This window comes from Diorhabda carinulata, chromosome 9, assembly GCF_026250575.1.
Source record: "Diorhabda carinulata isolate Delta chromosome 9, icDioCari1.1, whole genome shotgun sequence".
Classification (NCBI taxonomy): domain Eukaryota; kingdom Metazoa; phylum Arthropoda; class Insecta; order Coleoptera; family Chrysomelidae; genus Diorhabda; species Diorhabda carinulata.
The window spans coordinates 2,070,661-2,085,929 of NC_079468.1; the positions used below are offsets into that span (position 1 = coordinate 2,070,661).

General features: G+C 38.1%; 1 protein-coding gene across 2 annotated transcripts in view; it reads right to left on the minus strand.

The window, feature by feature from the left end:
- Positions 1 to 15,269, minus strand: part of LOC130898012 (protein Skeletor, isoforms B/C) — a 65,783-nt gene that overhangs the window by 17,101 nt on the left and 33,413 nt on the right. For both annotated transcript variants that reach the window (XM_057807032.1, XM_057807033.1), the window contains exon 3: positions 9,405 to 9,633. In XM_057807032.1, coding sequence (XP_057663015.1) covers positions 9,405 to 9,633 — 229 coding nt within the window. The remainder of the gene's footprint in view (positions 1 to 9,404; positions 9,634 to 15,269) is intronic.

Genomic DNA, 15,269 nt, shown 5'->3' on the forward strand with positions numbered 1-15,269 from the left:
GACCAGAATGCTTCGCTGTTACATATTTCCCGTTCTTCTGTACGGATTCGACCATGCGGACCATGGATAAGGCCACAGAGAAGAAAATTGATGGTACAGGCGAATGCTGCGGTTAACTTGGACGGAACATAAGACAAACATAGAGGTCCTACGGCAAACGGGTAACTTCTCATGACAATCAAGGAGAGAAAGTTGTGCAAGAGATTCCCCGCCTGATAATAGAAGAGAAGATCGAAGGAAAACGGTCGGTCGGCCGTGAAAGACTTGCGCAGGTGGCTCGGACACACGTCTACAGAAATTTTCAGAGCTGCGGTTTCTAGCGAGACAATTTGGATCGCCGATCTCCGTAGGGAAACGGCATCTTAAGAAAAAGAATGAAATTTACCAATAGATCTAAAGTATGCCTTGTGAAAAGCGTAGAGTTTTCATCGGTTTTTCTAATTATGTCGGTGATCGAATTGTTTATTCGGTGTTTATTGTTGTAATTTAGTACCAGCTAGCCCAAGACATCAAGACTGTCGGTTGAAACTCGTGGATGAATCGTAAGCCTTCATAGTTTAAATACCTGGACGTACCGTGGACTTTGACAGGAGCTTTGACCACAACCGCTGAAGATAAATGGTGACCGTCGACTCACGGCATCAGAAATAGCAGCTCAGACCGATCAATCTAGGGATCCGCCTTTAAGTACTTCTACAGTGCAAAGGAGACCGAGAGAACCGACCATTTTGGACTAGTAGCAATGGGGAAACCTCTTTTGATATGTCAAAATAAACTTAAGAAGTTGCAGGTTAAATAACTTAAGCGTACGAAGACTGGGAGAGGGTTTTATGGAGTGACGAATCAAAGTTTTTCGGTCTAAGAAAAGACTGTTTGTAATCCAGACACTCTAAAACGCAGCAGAGGTTCGGTGATGGTTTGGGGATGTTTTGGAGGAAGGAAGATTCCGCCGATTGGCAGAAAACTTATCTTCCAGCACGACAATGATCCCAAGCATTCCTCGAAGCTGCGCGAAGAATATTTGAAAGGTAGAATTTAATGAAGATACCTAATAATTTGACCGCCACATTCGCCCAACTTCTACCCGATTGATTTGTCATATCAAACTGTTGGATATCATTCATTGAGCTATTGAATCTGCTACGTGGCAGCCTCTTCTAAATTCGTACCGTGTGCAAGATAAAATTAAGTTTTCCCCCACATTGCAAAGGGGTAATCTGCTTCCAAACATGCATGGACGGTTCCATCGGCGGGAAAAGTGATGGCGACTGTTTTTTAGATGATTTTTCAAGAAAATACGTTTAAAGATGCAAAGACGACGAATCGCCTATAACTGGTACTTAGATGTGTGGCAAAATGGTTTTGTTAACGTTTTGTATTGTGATAAACTTTTCGTCTAAGAATACGACGGATTCCAATGCCATTGATTTAAATCTAATATTAAAATAACAACTATTTTGAAACCAATATTTTCTCATTGGGAAAAAACATTCGAAAAGTCTACGTTTTGTTAAAAGAATCAACTCGACGTCGTATTCGAAAAGAGGGAACGAGATTTAGAGACAGAGAGAGAGATCACGCACGACTAGATAACAGAGAAAACAGAAGGGTCGGAACGTAATTGTGATGAAGTCAGTTCAACATCTTTATTAACTCGCGAGAAAGAGAGAGATAGTCCGTCTATCTATTGAGCCAGATATTTAAGAACCTGTCTCCTTGTTGGCTAAGAGACGTCGAATAACGATAGATTGTTATTTAATTCGGCGGTCGATCGATAGAAAATCTAAACGAATTTATCTGAAAACGCACAATTCTTTAAATTATAATTCGATTGGAAAAGCTCATTTCGGAAAACAAAGACAATAATTCCTCCACCTTTCCGGATAATACTAGACAGCTTGGAGTTAAAAAACGACACTCAGAATGTTCAGAGAAGGAATTACGAACTATCCTCAAAAAAAAAAAGACCAAATGACAGGGCTGGCTATGTCCTGTAACGTAATTATCGAGACCGTAGCGGCCAAGGGCTGCCCACAAGTCTCCAACCCTGTGGTATCTTCTCGGAGCTCCATGAAAAAGCCCCTGCGGATTGTGGATAGGTGGTGCCGGTCCGAAGGACTGAGTATTGACCTCTTCACGAATAGACGCAATATTGAGACGCCCCCAAACATCATTTTGAGCGTTGTGACTCCTACGTACTCTAGAGCTGTAAAATAAACAGTAGTAACTCTGGATAGAAAGCCGTTCTGGCACGAACACGTGGATAATACAATAAAAAATCCACCCGGGTATGTAAAAGGGCAGTTGGCTGTACATGGGATCTAAGACCTAAGACCCCTCGCTGGATTTATGGTGGCCCTGCACGGAGAAAGCAAAAAAAAAGCGCGACTGGACAGAGTCCAACGTCTTGCGTGCCTCAGTAGCACAGGATACGTACGGCCTCAACTAGGACTTTTGAGATCTTATTAGATTAGAATTACTTAGATTACAAGTCATGAGAATAGCCTACAGGCTGCTGCACATCCACAAAAAACTGCGGGCTGGATCAATTGGTCATGCAAAATTCTTGGCGCAGTCATACCTGACTAAATGACGCTTTCGACCGTTGATACCAAGGATTTGGTGGCACATATCAATGATCGTGAACAGTGGAATGGTGATTCCAAGCCCGCTATATTGGAGCCATCTGGTACAGGAATGGTTTAGCCGGTGCAGGATACCCCAAAATAAGCTACCGTCTTCCAAGCCGAGGTATTCGCTGTAATTTCGATCTGCACACACAGCAGAGCTGCCATACAAGCTATGGCGGCTGAAAAAGTAAGCTCTAGGCTAGTGCTGGAGTGTAAAAGAGTCTTTTCAAAATCCGGTGAGTGTTGGCTGCAAGATCCAGCTCGTTTTGGTGCTCGGTCACTCGGGCAACAAACGCAACGACGAAGCGGACTCATGCGCTAGTCTGGGATCGACGAATCTACCAATGGGCCCAGAATCCATGGTTCGTGTGGCCAAAAACACTGTCATCACATTTCTCAACAACCTTCTCGCAAGGCGGGCTCGACAGAGGTGGACGGAGACGCCTGGCATGAGACAAGCGATGGATCCCGTTCGTCTCTCACCAAACAATTGCTTCAGCTAAATAAGCGCGGGGAAGCTGCTGAAAGTACCCACCAGGAGGGGTCTTGAAGACGCTAGATTCAGCTGTGCAAGCAACGGAAGTAGAAATCATCTGGATATACTGAGTTCCCCAGTATCGCAACGCGAAAGGGGGACACTATAGATCCTTAGGGTCGCGGTCTATAGTACTAGTGATGGTTTGGGTACGTTACAAGGATGGGAGAAGACCAAATGTACATGTGCGAAGCCAGAACAGCAAATAAGAAACAAAAAGTTGGACCAAGACAATTCTGGAATGAGTAGGACAAAATTAACTTTGAATGGAATAGGATGAAAAGGAAAGTAATCGATAGAAGTGATGGAGGATAGTTTGGAGAAGAAAACTTGGGAAACGCTTTGTGTTGTATGTGAAAATGAATTATCGATTCGGTAAACCATGTTTCATATAAATAGAATATGACCATTAATGAAATGGTTAGTTAAATTGTAACCAAAAACTCACTTTTAATACTTCGTGAGAATCTACGTATTCTACGAAATAGTAGAAGTTTTTACCTTCTAAAAACTCTCTTTATTACGTAATATCCTTCTTTTTCCCATTAAACGGCTTACATTTATCTTTGTAAACGGTCTAAGCCGATTATTTTGCAACCGTAGCATTAGTAGAGCTGCTAGACCGAACCCGGAAAAACTACAACAGGAAAAGTTGTAGAAGCCGCAGAAAAACATAAATTCGACTTGTTTCAAGTTTTAATTACAAATATGAATAACAGGAGTAGCTCGTTTAATCACTGGCTTGTTTTCTATTAATGTTCTAAAAGATACGAAACGGTTGCCAAATAATTTAAAAGCGCTCTTAAGGAAATTACGAACATTATTTTTTCTGGTAATTGAGATGGTTTTTCCATTTACTTAAACTGTTTTTCAACGGTGTGATAAATTTATATACTTAATTTACTTATACACTTTTCACTATACTATACACTAAACACTTATCTAATTCTTAACATTAGATCGTTCACTGACAAGTGCCTATTTATACAAAACAGATTTCTCGAAAATTCGTTTCTAGAATGGCTTCCTTGAATTGATTGTCTAAAAACGGCCGTAACATCCTGTCAACGGGTTATAAAAGACAATAATAAGAAATTGCCGCTTTGTAAGTGCTATCTGAAATTTGTACCCGGCGAATATACCAAATTTTTGGATTCTATTAACATAACCGGGACCGGTATCACGGTACATGTTGTGGACGAGTTCGTTACCACGCCATAAGTGGATGTGACACAACGTCTACACTCTTCAAGCAGAGTAAGAAGGTGGTAAAGCTTCTGGAGAAAAATGAACCAAGTCTTTTGGAAATTAAACTTTTCTTCGGGCATGATATTCAACATAAAGCTATTGCTAAGGCTGTCCTTCGATTTTTAACACTTTATGGTGGTAGGAAAGGAGATACTTCGGATAAATTGCGATTCGACCAGTCTTCTACAGCCCTTGTAAAGTCTAAATTCAACCTGGCATCCCTACCACTAAAAAATCTGAAGCAGCCCACCAAAATTGCTTGAAAACGTCACTACTACTTGAGGAATCGAGTGGTACAGCGACTTGATTCTTGATTTTGTTATCTTCTCCCTATAAAATCCTGTAAATGGAACAAGGGGTGTGCACGTAGTTGTGGGTGTCGTTGATTTAGCCAACTGCAAGGAGAATTCCTACACCAGCTCCCTCCAACCTCGTGAGATTGACGAGCCAGATGCTGAAGAACCAGAAATTGACGAGTCAGATGCTGAAGAATCAGAAGTTGACGAACCAGATGTTAAAGGACCAGAAGTTGACGAGCCAGATGCAAAAGAACCAGAAGTTGACGAACCAGATGTTAAAGAACCAGAAGTTGACGAACAAGATGCTGAAGAATCATAAGTTGACGAACCAGATGCAGAAGAATCAGAAGTTGACGCGCCAGATGTTGAAGAATCAAAAGTTGACGAGCCAGATGTTGAAGATTATTAAAGATGTTGAGGAGTAAAGTGGTTCAACGACTTGATTCTTGATTCTGTTAACTTCTCCCTATAAAATCGTGTAAATGGAACAAAGGGTGTGCACGTAGTTGTGGGTGTCGTTGATTTAGCCAACTGCAAGGAGAATTTCTACATCAACTCCCTCCAACCTGGAGATATTGACGAGCCAGATGCTGAAGAACCAGAAGTTGACGAGCCAGAGGCTGAAGAACCAAAAGTTGACGAGCCAGAGGCTGAAGAACCAAAATTTGACGAGCCAGATGCTGAAGTACCAGAAGTTGACGAGCCAGATGTTGAAGAACCAGAAAATGACGAGCCAGAGGCTGAAGAACCAAAAGTTGACGAGCCAGAGGCTGAAGAATCAGAAGTTGACGAGCCAGAGGCTGAAGAACCAAAAGTTGACGAACCAGATGTTGAAGAACCAGAAGTTGACGAGCCAGATGCTGAAGTACCAGAAGTTGACGAGCCAGATGTTGAAGAACCAGAAAATGACGAGCCAGAGGCTGAAGAACCAAAAGTTGACGAGCCAGAGGCTGAAGAACCAGAAAATGACGAGCCAGAGGCTGAAGAACCAGAAGTTGACGAGCCAGAGGCTGAAGAACCAAAAGTTGACGAACCAGATGTTGAAGAACCAGAAGTTGACGAGCCAGATGCTGAAGTACCAGAAGTTGACGAGCCAGATGTTGAAGAACCAGAAAATGACGAGCCAGAGGCTGAAGAACCAAAAGTTGACGAGCCAGAGGCTGAAGAACCAAAAGTTGACGAACCAGATGTTGAAGAACCAGAAGTTGACGAGCCAGATGTTGAAGAACCAGAAAATGACGAGCCAGAGGCTGAAGAATCAGAAGTTGACGAGCCAGAGGCTGAAGAACCAAAAGTTGACGAACCAGATGTTGAAGAACCAGAAGTTGACGAGCCAGAGGCTGAAGAACCAAAAGTTGACGAACCAGATGTTGAAGAACCAGAAGTTGACGAGCCAGAAGTTGACGAGCCAGATGTTGAAGAACCAGAAAATGACGAGCCAGAGGCTAAAGAACCAAAAGTTGACGAGCCAGAGGCTGAAGAACCAGAAAATGACGAGCCAGAGGCTGAAGAATCAAAAGTTGACGCGCCAGATGCTGAAGAACCAGAAAATGACGAGCCAGAGGCTGAAGAACCAAAAGTTGACGAGCCAGAGGCTGAAGAATCAGAAAATGACGAGCCAGAGGCTGAAGAACCAGAAGTTGACGAACCAGATGCAGAAGAATCAGAAGTTGACGAGCCAGAGGCTGAAGATTATTAAAGATGTTGAAGAATCAAGTGGTTCAACGACAATGGAAGGCAGACTTTTACCATTAGGAAAATACCCTCGGCAAGTGAAGGTATTGGAAAAATACGATGTTGCTTAAAAGCACTCTATCTAATTTTTCTTTTTTTAACTTGTACATGTCTGGTCCAAAAATAGATTTACTGACTTCATTCACTATTTACCACCGTGTTGTATACTATTTAAATGCAAATAAGTATGCGGCAGTTATTCATCCTCCCCTTTCACGTTGATTAAATATAGTGTAAAACCCGTTCGAAGGAGGGGTGGCCGGTCACCCTTGTGTCGGACTCCCTCGTCGAGTGTTCAACACTCATTATTTAAATCATCAAACGGATACGGATATTACTATTAAGATAATTAGGGGGTATCCTTTTAAATGTATTGGGAGGAGAAACCCCAAGGAAAGATTTCTTTATATTTAAATGCCTTTATACTATAATCAACTTGATTACGAGGCTTCCTATTTATAAATTTCGACGAGACCTATTAAATAAAATGGAGTTTTATCAATGGCAAAACAACAAATTATATTTTTCTTAATAAAATCTTAAAGTTAATACCATTATCTTCGAAATGAATGGTTCGGATTTAAAGAATTCGAATGGCGATGGTTAAATCACCACCATATAATTCCGAATTGAACCCTATTGAACTGGTATGGACAGATATAAAGGGAGAAGTTTCTTAATGAAGATAATATTGGAGATGTGACGCTTGGAGATTGTTGGAGCCCAAGTCGTCCGCCAGCGTGGGACATTGTGGTTACAAGGAAAGCAGTGGAGAACCAACCATCACACTCCCTTTGTTTCTAAATTGGTCCAGATGGTGGAGCTATCAATTTTAAGGCATATGGTGCCTTGTTGGAGAAATATCGAGGTTTAGTTAACCAAAAGTTGATTCCAGTCTTGCGCTTGCACTATTTATTGAAACCATGGCGAAATTTTGGTTAATGCAATACTTTATTAGTTAAACAAAACGCAGGAAATGGACGTTATTCATTGCGACACCCTATATATTTGAAAATAATTAAAATTTAATAAGACCCCGCCCCGGCTACGGCAGCAATTTTATATAAAAGAGGGTTCATAAGGGAGATTATATTCTGGTTCAAATAAATGGTACTGGAAGTTTGAAACATCCCACACAATCAAGCCGCAACTGATGACATAGCAACTTGGGAATATTAAGCTCCGAAGAGAAGAGACGGAGACAGAAAGCTTTGAGCGTCGCGGAGTTGGTTAGGGAAGCGATGCAATAAAGGCCTTATGTATGTCATAATTTTAAGTTTTAGTCCGGTTTGTGGTATTTATATATATCATAAGTTGAACGGAAGTTTATGAATCTGTTACAGGGCCATTCATCTTTATTTAGACGCTTCCTTGTTTTACGAAAAAGGATTTTATCATAAAAATTCAATGCTCCTCTTTGATATATTCCTTCCCATCGCCACACACCTTTCCATACGTTTTTTCCATTGATCCAAGCAGTGCTGGAAGTCTTCTTCGGTGATGGTCTTCAGGAGCTCTGCTGTTTTTTGCTTTATCGCTTCCTTCGACTCGAATCAGGTCCCTTTTAAAGCAGATCAGCGTTTACAACCTCGACAATCATCCGGATGCTCATTCGACGATCTGCACGCAGAATCTGGTTGATTTTGATTACAGTTTCTGGAGTTGAAACAGTCACAAGACGATGGTCATCTTCAGTGCACTCGCGACCATCACTAAAGCGCGTACACTACTCAAAAACACGCGTACGAGATGGAGAATTGTCCCCTTAGGCCTCTTGCAGCAATTTATAGCACTCAATCGGAGTTTTTTTCAATTTTCAAAGAAAAAAACACGTTCGTTTCAAATCCCTACAGCACAAATACTAAAATAGTGACGGAAACGTGTTTTGGGACGTGCATAGACAAGATATCTAGATACCCAACGTGCGCAGTCTCGTTATTTAATAGCCAGACCTCGTACGACACTTTCGAGTATACCCAATATCCAAAATTAGAAGAAATAAACTCAGAAAGGTGCTGGATTTGGAACTACAACAGCAGATCCACCAACCCGATACTCCTTGCAAGCTGGCAGCAACGCCATGTAATCTTAAGTATCTAGCGGATTGTGTTTGTTAATCGACTCGAATTACACGTTTTTCATTTAACAATTAACCTTTTTTTAACGACTTTCTGGTTCAACAACAGTATTACTTCGGAATGGCTTTTTATTTTGACCTAGACCTTGAAGCCGGTCTTGTTAACTAAAACTCAAGTTTGTTGGACGCGCGTACTATTTATTTGTGACCTATTCACATTGTTTTTTTGACTGTTTTCATAGATAAGATTTCTAAAAAGGCTCTTTCGTTTGTTTATTGCAAATTGGAGATTTCCAGGAAACGGAAATTCTAGAATGAGATGTTACTATATAAACGAGGTTCTAGCATCCTCAGTCATTTGACAATTTGACGTCATACTTAGCACAACGGCATAGTGACAAGTCTTACATACATGTCTTGAAATCGAGAAAAATTTCTACAGCGTGATTTTCGTGTTATCCGGGTTTTAAGTGATTCAAATGGCCATGGCGCGGTGCTGCTATCTATGGATGGACGTTGCTAGGGTAGGGATGAAAATTTCGACATAAAGTATATAACCTGAAATCGGCGAATGCGTTTTACGTCACACTGTGCTCCAATGAAGTGTTATTTATTATAATTCATATTTAATTTTGCTAAAATCTCTCGGATCATAACGCTAACATGGCGGCAACAGAATAAAACACCACCACCTTAGTTCCAACATCTGTATGTAAAATCGTGGTGACAATTAAACTAAACTTTGTATTTAAATAAATTAGTGCTGGTGAATAGTTAAGTGTAAGTGTTAGTTAATATTTAGTGTACAAATAAATGACGTAAGCGCGTTGTTTGTGATTAAAAACAGTTTAATTAAATAAGATGTATAAAATTATATCTACCTGCCGCTGTAATCTTCCGGATACGGTATGATAATTCCTTCGGGACTAGGTCTGGGAGAATTTCCAATCCAGAAAAAAGCGTCTGGACCAGTACCATCATAACAGAATCCTTTTATAAATATTGTACTTTCGTCTACAGCGTACGCGGTACCTTTTATACCATGGGCAAATTCCACCAATCTTCCGATTTTTTTACCATAATAGGGCTCCACCGGTTTCCCGCACAAACCTACGAAATTTAATTTTTAGATTAAATAGTATTTTTTCGAGTTTTGGGGGTCAATCTATTCTTTGAGAGGTTTACGGTTGATAAAGCTCGTGAAAATCTGTAATTTCGCCATTTTCTAGCCCAGAAAAACAATTCCCACGAGAAAATTTTGAATTTTTTTCAATTTTTTCCCGAAAAAAGGAAAAAAAAAGGGCGTGCACCATAACCGAATCAATTTAAACGGTTTCGATGATGATTGCACCAGACACCGCACTACAACTCAATAAAAGCTCATAATATATCGAGTTACGGACCCCTGCTCTGCAATATATTGTCCCTAATCTTACAGGGTGGTTACAAAATACGAAAAAAAAAACAAAATAAAAAATAAAAACTCGATCTAAATAATAGTATTAGTTTCTACGAGGGTTGCTACTTAAGTTTTGATATATGGCAACACCGATGTGAATACGTCAAATCTGACATTGACATAATGAAGTTTGACGGGTGTCATTTGAGATTCGACGGCAGTAACTCGCTTTTGGTGATGAAGCACCACCATCTTTCGCTGGTTGTCCGGATTCAATCGTAGTCAACTTCGCTACAGGCGAAGGTCGTCAAAAATCTGTTGTTGCGTCAGAAACTGATATTGCAATGTCGTCGTCGCATCGAACTGTCAATTCTGGATGGTAAACCAGCATTTGTTTGCCGGAAGTGATCGCAAAAATCGGGGGGACCAATCGCAGAAGACGAATCAATCTCCATTACGACAATGGACATCAATTCAAACGAAAACCTTTTTAAACGGTCAAAACATCGAATTGGTGGACCGTCCTTCGTACAATCCTTGTTTAACATCCGATGATTGCGAATTCAACGTTTTTCCGCACCCGAAGAAGCGGTTGAAGCGTTCAAATCGCATGTTTTGGAGGTACCTCAATCGGAATGGAAAAAAATGCTTCAGCAATTGATTCAAACGCGTCTTCATTGATTGTAAGTCTGGAGATACCCCAAGAAATCACGTCTACCATTTAATCGCATCGGATCTTTTCCTGGGAGGTTAGATTATGATGGTATGGCAACCTCTTCACTCGTAAAACTGAATCTTTCCATTTTGCGCAATTTGGAAACTTAGTTAACTGCCTAGCATTTCTATTTTTACCTATAAAAGCTTTTCAAGCATTTCCAGAACGAAATGAACTTGTTCTGTTTCTAATTCTGATGTTTCTTCGATAAAATCCACTAGGCCAAAGTCCAGCCTTTGAGGACGTTGTTCCATCAAGGCTGATCAGAAGCTCGAGATCCCTTCGACTGCGTAATGTCCAGGTACCCAACAAAGGCTTTGTGTTACGAATCCAGGAAAGAGCCTCGCTTTTGTTTTTAAACCTACCGGGCTATTTTTTGTTTTTGATTAGGTTAGGTTATGTCTTATTCTTTTCCCTCTTATTGTACCCATTTTCTACGGGATGGTCCATAATTGTTTTTCTATAACTCCGAGAGGGATTTTTGAGGTTACACCTCTTATGAACAATTCTCCAGGCTACAGGCTTCTGGTGCGGTACTTCTTATGGCTACGTCATGTATTAAAGTTCGTATAGTAGGTACAAGAGATAAAAAGATGTTATTACAGGAAAATTTGTCATTATCACGATATTTTATTATCGATAACTGCCGTGAACGCGACAACAAGAAGTCATAAAAGTCTCCCCTTCAATGAATATCATCCCCCTTTTGATATAGAAGCTATACATTAAGAGACCGGTGCCCGGAGTGTGACTTAGGGGAGTTTGCACCAATGAACTCGACGTACAGAGTGAATCCACTAAGCAAATAAATATTAAGTTATTGAAAATTGTTTATTAAGTGAAAAAAAAACTGTGTCCATCGAAAAAACAACTTTCCTGGTGTCTCATATTGTTTGGTGATTGGGCTCTGATGAAAATTGTATGATCTTTCATTAATTTACAAATTGGAGGCACTCTTCAAAGACAGACTGGCCAAATGTCATATTTATTCGAAATAAACCCGTGATAGTATTGAAAGTTAGGTTAGGTTATTGGTTTTGTTGATAATTGTCTCTTTTTACACAATTAGTTTCAGAAAACAGTGAAAATTGACTTTTAGACCTACTACATTTTATTTTTATCAAAATATGACTTGACACTGATAATTTACGTAATTATATTAATCGATATATCACCTACAAGTGATTGGTTTCCTGTAGCTGTCATTAAAGAACGTGTATAAAAAAGAAGACTGCTAAATGTCATAAATATTCGAAATAAACCCGTGATAGTATTGAAAGTTAGGTTAGGTTATTGGTTTTGTTGATAATTGTCTCTTTTTACATAATTAGTTTTAGAAAACAGTGAAAATTGACTTTTAGACCTACTACATTTTATTTTTATCAAAATATGACTCGACACTGATAATTTACGTAATTATATTAATCGATATATCACCTACAAGTGATTGGTTTCCTCTAGCTGTCATTAAAGAACGTGTATAAAAAAGAAGACTGCTAAATGTCATAAATATTCGAGATATAACCGTGACAGTATTGAAAGTTAGGTTAGGTTATTGGTTTTGTTGATAATTGTCTCTTTTTACATAATTAGTTTTAGAAAACAGTGAAAATTGACTTTTCGACCTACTACATTTTATTTTTATCAAAATATGACTCGACACTGATAATTTGCATAATAATATTAATCGATATATCACCTACAAGTGATTGGTTTCCTGTAGCTGTCATTGAAGAACGTGTATAAAAAAGAAGACTGCTAAATGTCATATTTGTTCGAGATAAACCCGTGACAGTATTGAAAGTTAGGTTAAGTTATTGGTTTTGTTGTTAATTGTTCAGTCCAGTGTCCAGGAGTGACTCAAGCTCAATAGGTAACGATCCGTAACTTTTACAGGGACAACCTGTACCATCTAAAGATAGCAAAAATTGATTTTTCAATCGATTTTTTAACAAAAAGGTATTCTTTGTTCGGCTCGATCAATTTTATGGATTAAGAGATATGTAGATGTTTAGATCGTTGCACATATCAAGGAAACTGTTCGCCATAAAGAGACATTCTGAAGAAAATTATCATAAATCATAAATAATCATAAATTTATTGAAAATACCCATACGATCAAAAGTTTACCTACAACTTATCAAATAAAAACAAAAAAAAACTATAATCAACGTACGAAGAGGTTTTTTGTTGAAAAATCGATTGAAAAATTAATTTTGGATTGTACAGGTTGTCCCTGTAAAAGTTACGGATCGTTAACCATTGGGCATGAGCCGTCCCTGACCTTCAGATAGTAGCGTAGAATTATTTATTTCACCAAACGCACTAAATGGACATACGTAATTATCCGTTAAAAAGTTATAATATTGAATGTATAATTTAGAAAATTCACTTAAATATAAATTACGGATTTCGGAACTTTGAAGGCTTATAACTCAGAAACGAGGGATCGTATGACACATTTTTTTATGACACGTCATCTACTCACTTCCGAATTTTTTGCGTCCTAGAACACCCTGAATAAGAAGCAAGCAACTTGCACATGTTAAACTATACAGGGTGTCCCACGATGAGTTAAAATTATTTGTATATGGCAAATACTTATAGTAGAATAGGAAATTTTCTACGTTCTACGTATATTTTCAAAGATGGCCGACTTCCGGTAAAACCGGAAGTCGACTGTAACTCTGTTATTTCAAATAGAACACCCTGTATATTAATATATTATTGAAATCTACGTGAAATTTTAGTATACTTTTGTCTAAAAACTTTTTTCGAAAAATGCATACTTTTTGAGTTATTAATTTTTTTGTAAAAAATTTGACCATTGCAGACCGTTATAAATTATTTTTTTGCGAGGATACCCTTAAAGATATGAAGATGGTTTTTCATTGGTTCCTTTTAACAAGATCAGACATATTTGAATCTATACTAAAAAATTGTTTATTTCATACAGGGTGTGTATAAAAAGTGTTCAAAATTCAATTTCATAAATATCAAATTTCTTCATTTTTTTAAATAGAACCACCCGGTTTATTCTATTTTAATACATTCAGGGGTAAAAAATAAGACAATTTCATGTTAATTTCCTATATCAAAACCTTATCGTTATCCAGATATTAAATGTTTTGTGTAAATTTTTAGAGAACTTTGAAGACTTCTTATACACACCCTGTATAACATGAAGAATTTTTTAACATATATTCAAATACATGTGACCTTGCTAAAAGCAACCGAACAGAAACTATTTTCATATTTTTAAGGGTGTCCTCGTAAAAAAATAATTTATAAGGGTTTGCAACTGTCAAATTTTTTACAAAAAAATTAATAACTCAAAAATTTTTCGAAAAAAGTTTTTAGACAAAAGTATATTAACATTTTACGTAGATTTCAAAAATGTCGTAGTATACAGGGTGTTCTATTTGAAATAACAAAATTATAGTTACAATTTTTTTTATTTAATATAGGGTGTGCATAAAAAGTTTCCAAAATTTAACTTCATAAATATCAAATTTATTTATTTTTTAACTACAACCATCCGGTTTTTCCTATTAATCCTATTAATATACAGGGTGTTTTATCTAAAATAACAAAGTTACAGTCGATTTCTGATAGAATCGGAAGTCGGTCATTTTTGAAAATAGTTTAGTTTAAAAGATCGTAGGGCGTAGAAATTTTCATGGAACACCCTATATATCACTTGAAAGTAAATTATGTCCTATATGACGTAAATCAATTTTAAAAAGGGGGGCTTGAAAGGGGATGATATTTTTGTACTGTAAATCGTCGATTCAAGAATAAAATTCGACCTGTTTCAGGTTATTTTGACATTCCATAAATAAGGGACCGCATTGTATTATCGGAAACAGTTATTTTTAAACTTTTCATTATAGTTCTCACCTCTACACATAACCTTAAAAAAAATACGTTGCTTTCAAACATAAGTTTGCGTTTATTGAACGCCGAATGACGACCGAAATGGATTAATTCATGTGAAAATATGATAAGGTTCGAATAGGGATCGATAGTCACGGTTTGCCACCGCTACGAGTCACGGAGGCCTTGCTTGCTTCATTAATGTTGTAATGTGCCCTCTTTAGTTTAGTCATCCTGCCATTATATTGAAAGGACGCCGCCGCGTAGCATTTCCAATCGGCAAATTGTTGGTTAATCTCTCCGTTTATCCCCGATTCTTTCTTATTTCGGACATTGTGTTCGAGGATTTGCCGAAAGCTTTAATAGCGGCAACAAGGGTCTTAAAACCTCGTTCAGCTACCAGACGATATCAATTTATTATATAACTTGAAATCTACAATTTACAGACATTCGACGTGTTTACAATGAAATATACTAACAAATACTTTGATGTGGAATGAATGTACAAACAAAATTTTGATACATCCTGTATTAGATTCAACTAATGTTGAAATACCCGTCCAATAATAGAAAAAATATCTATTAAGCCCTAACACGTACCACTTTTCAATAGCTTCTACCGGAAATCGACTGTAACTTTGTTATTTCAAATAGAACACCCTGTATATTAATATATTATTGAAATCTACGTAAAATTTTAATATACTTTTGTCTAAAAACTTTTTTCGAAAAATGCATACTTTTTGAGTTATTAAT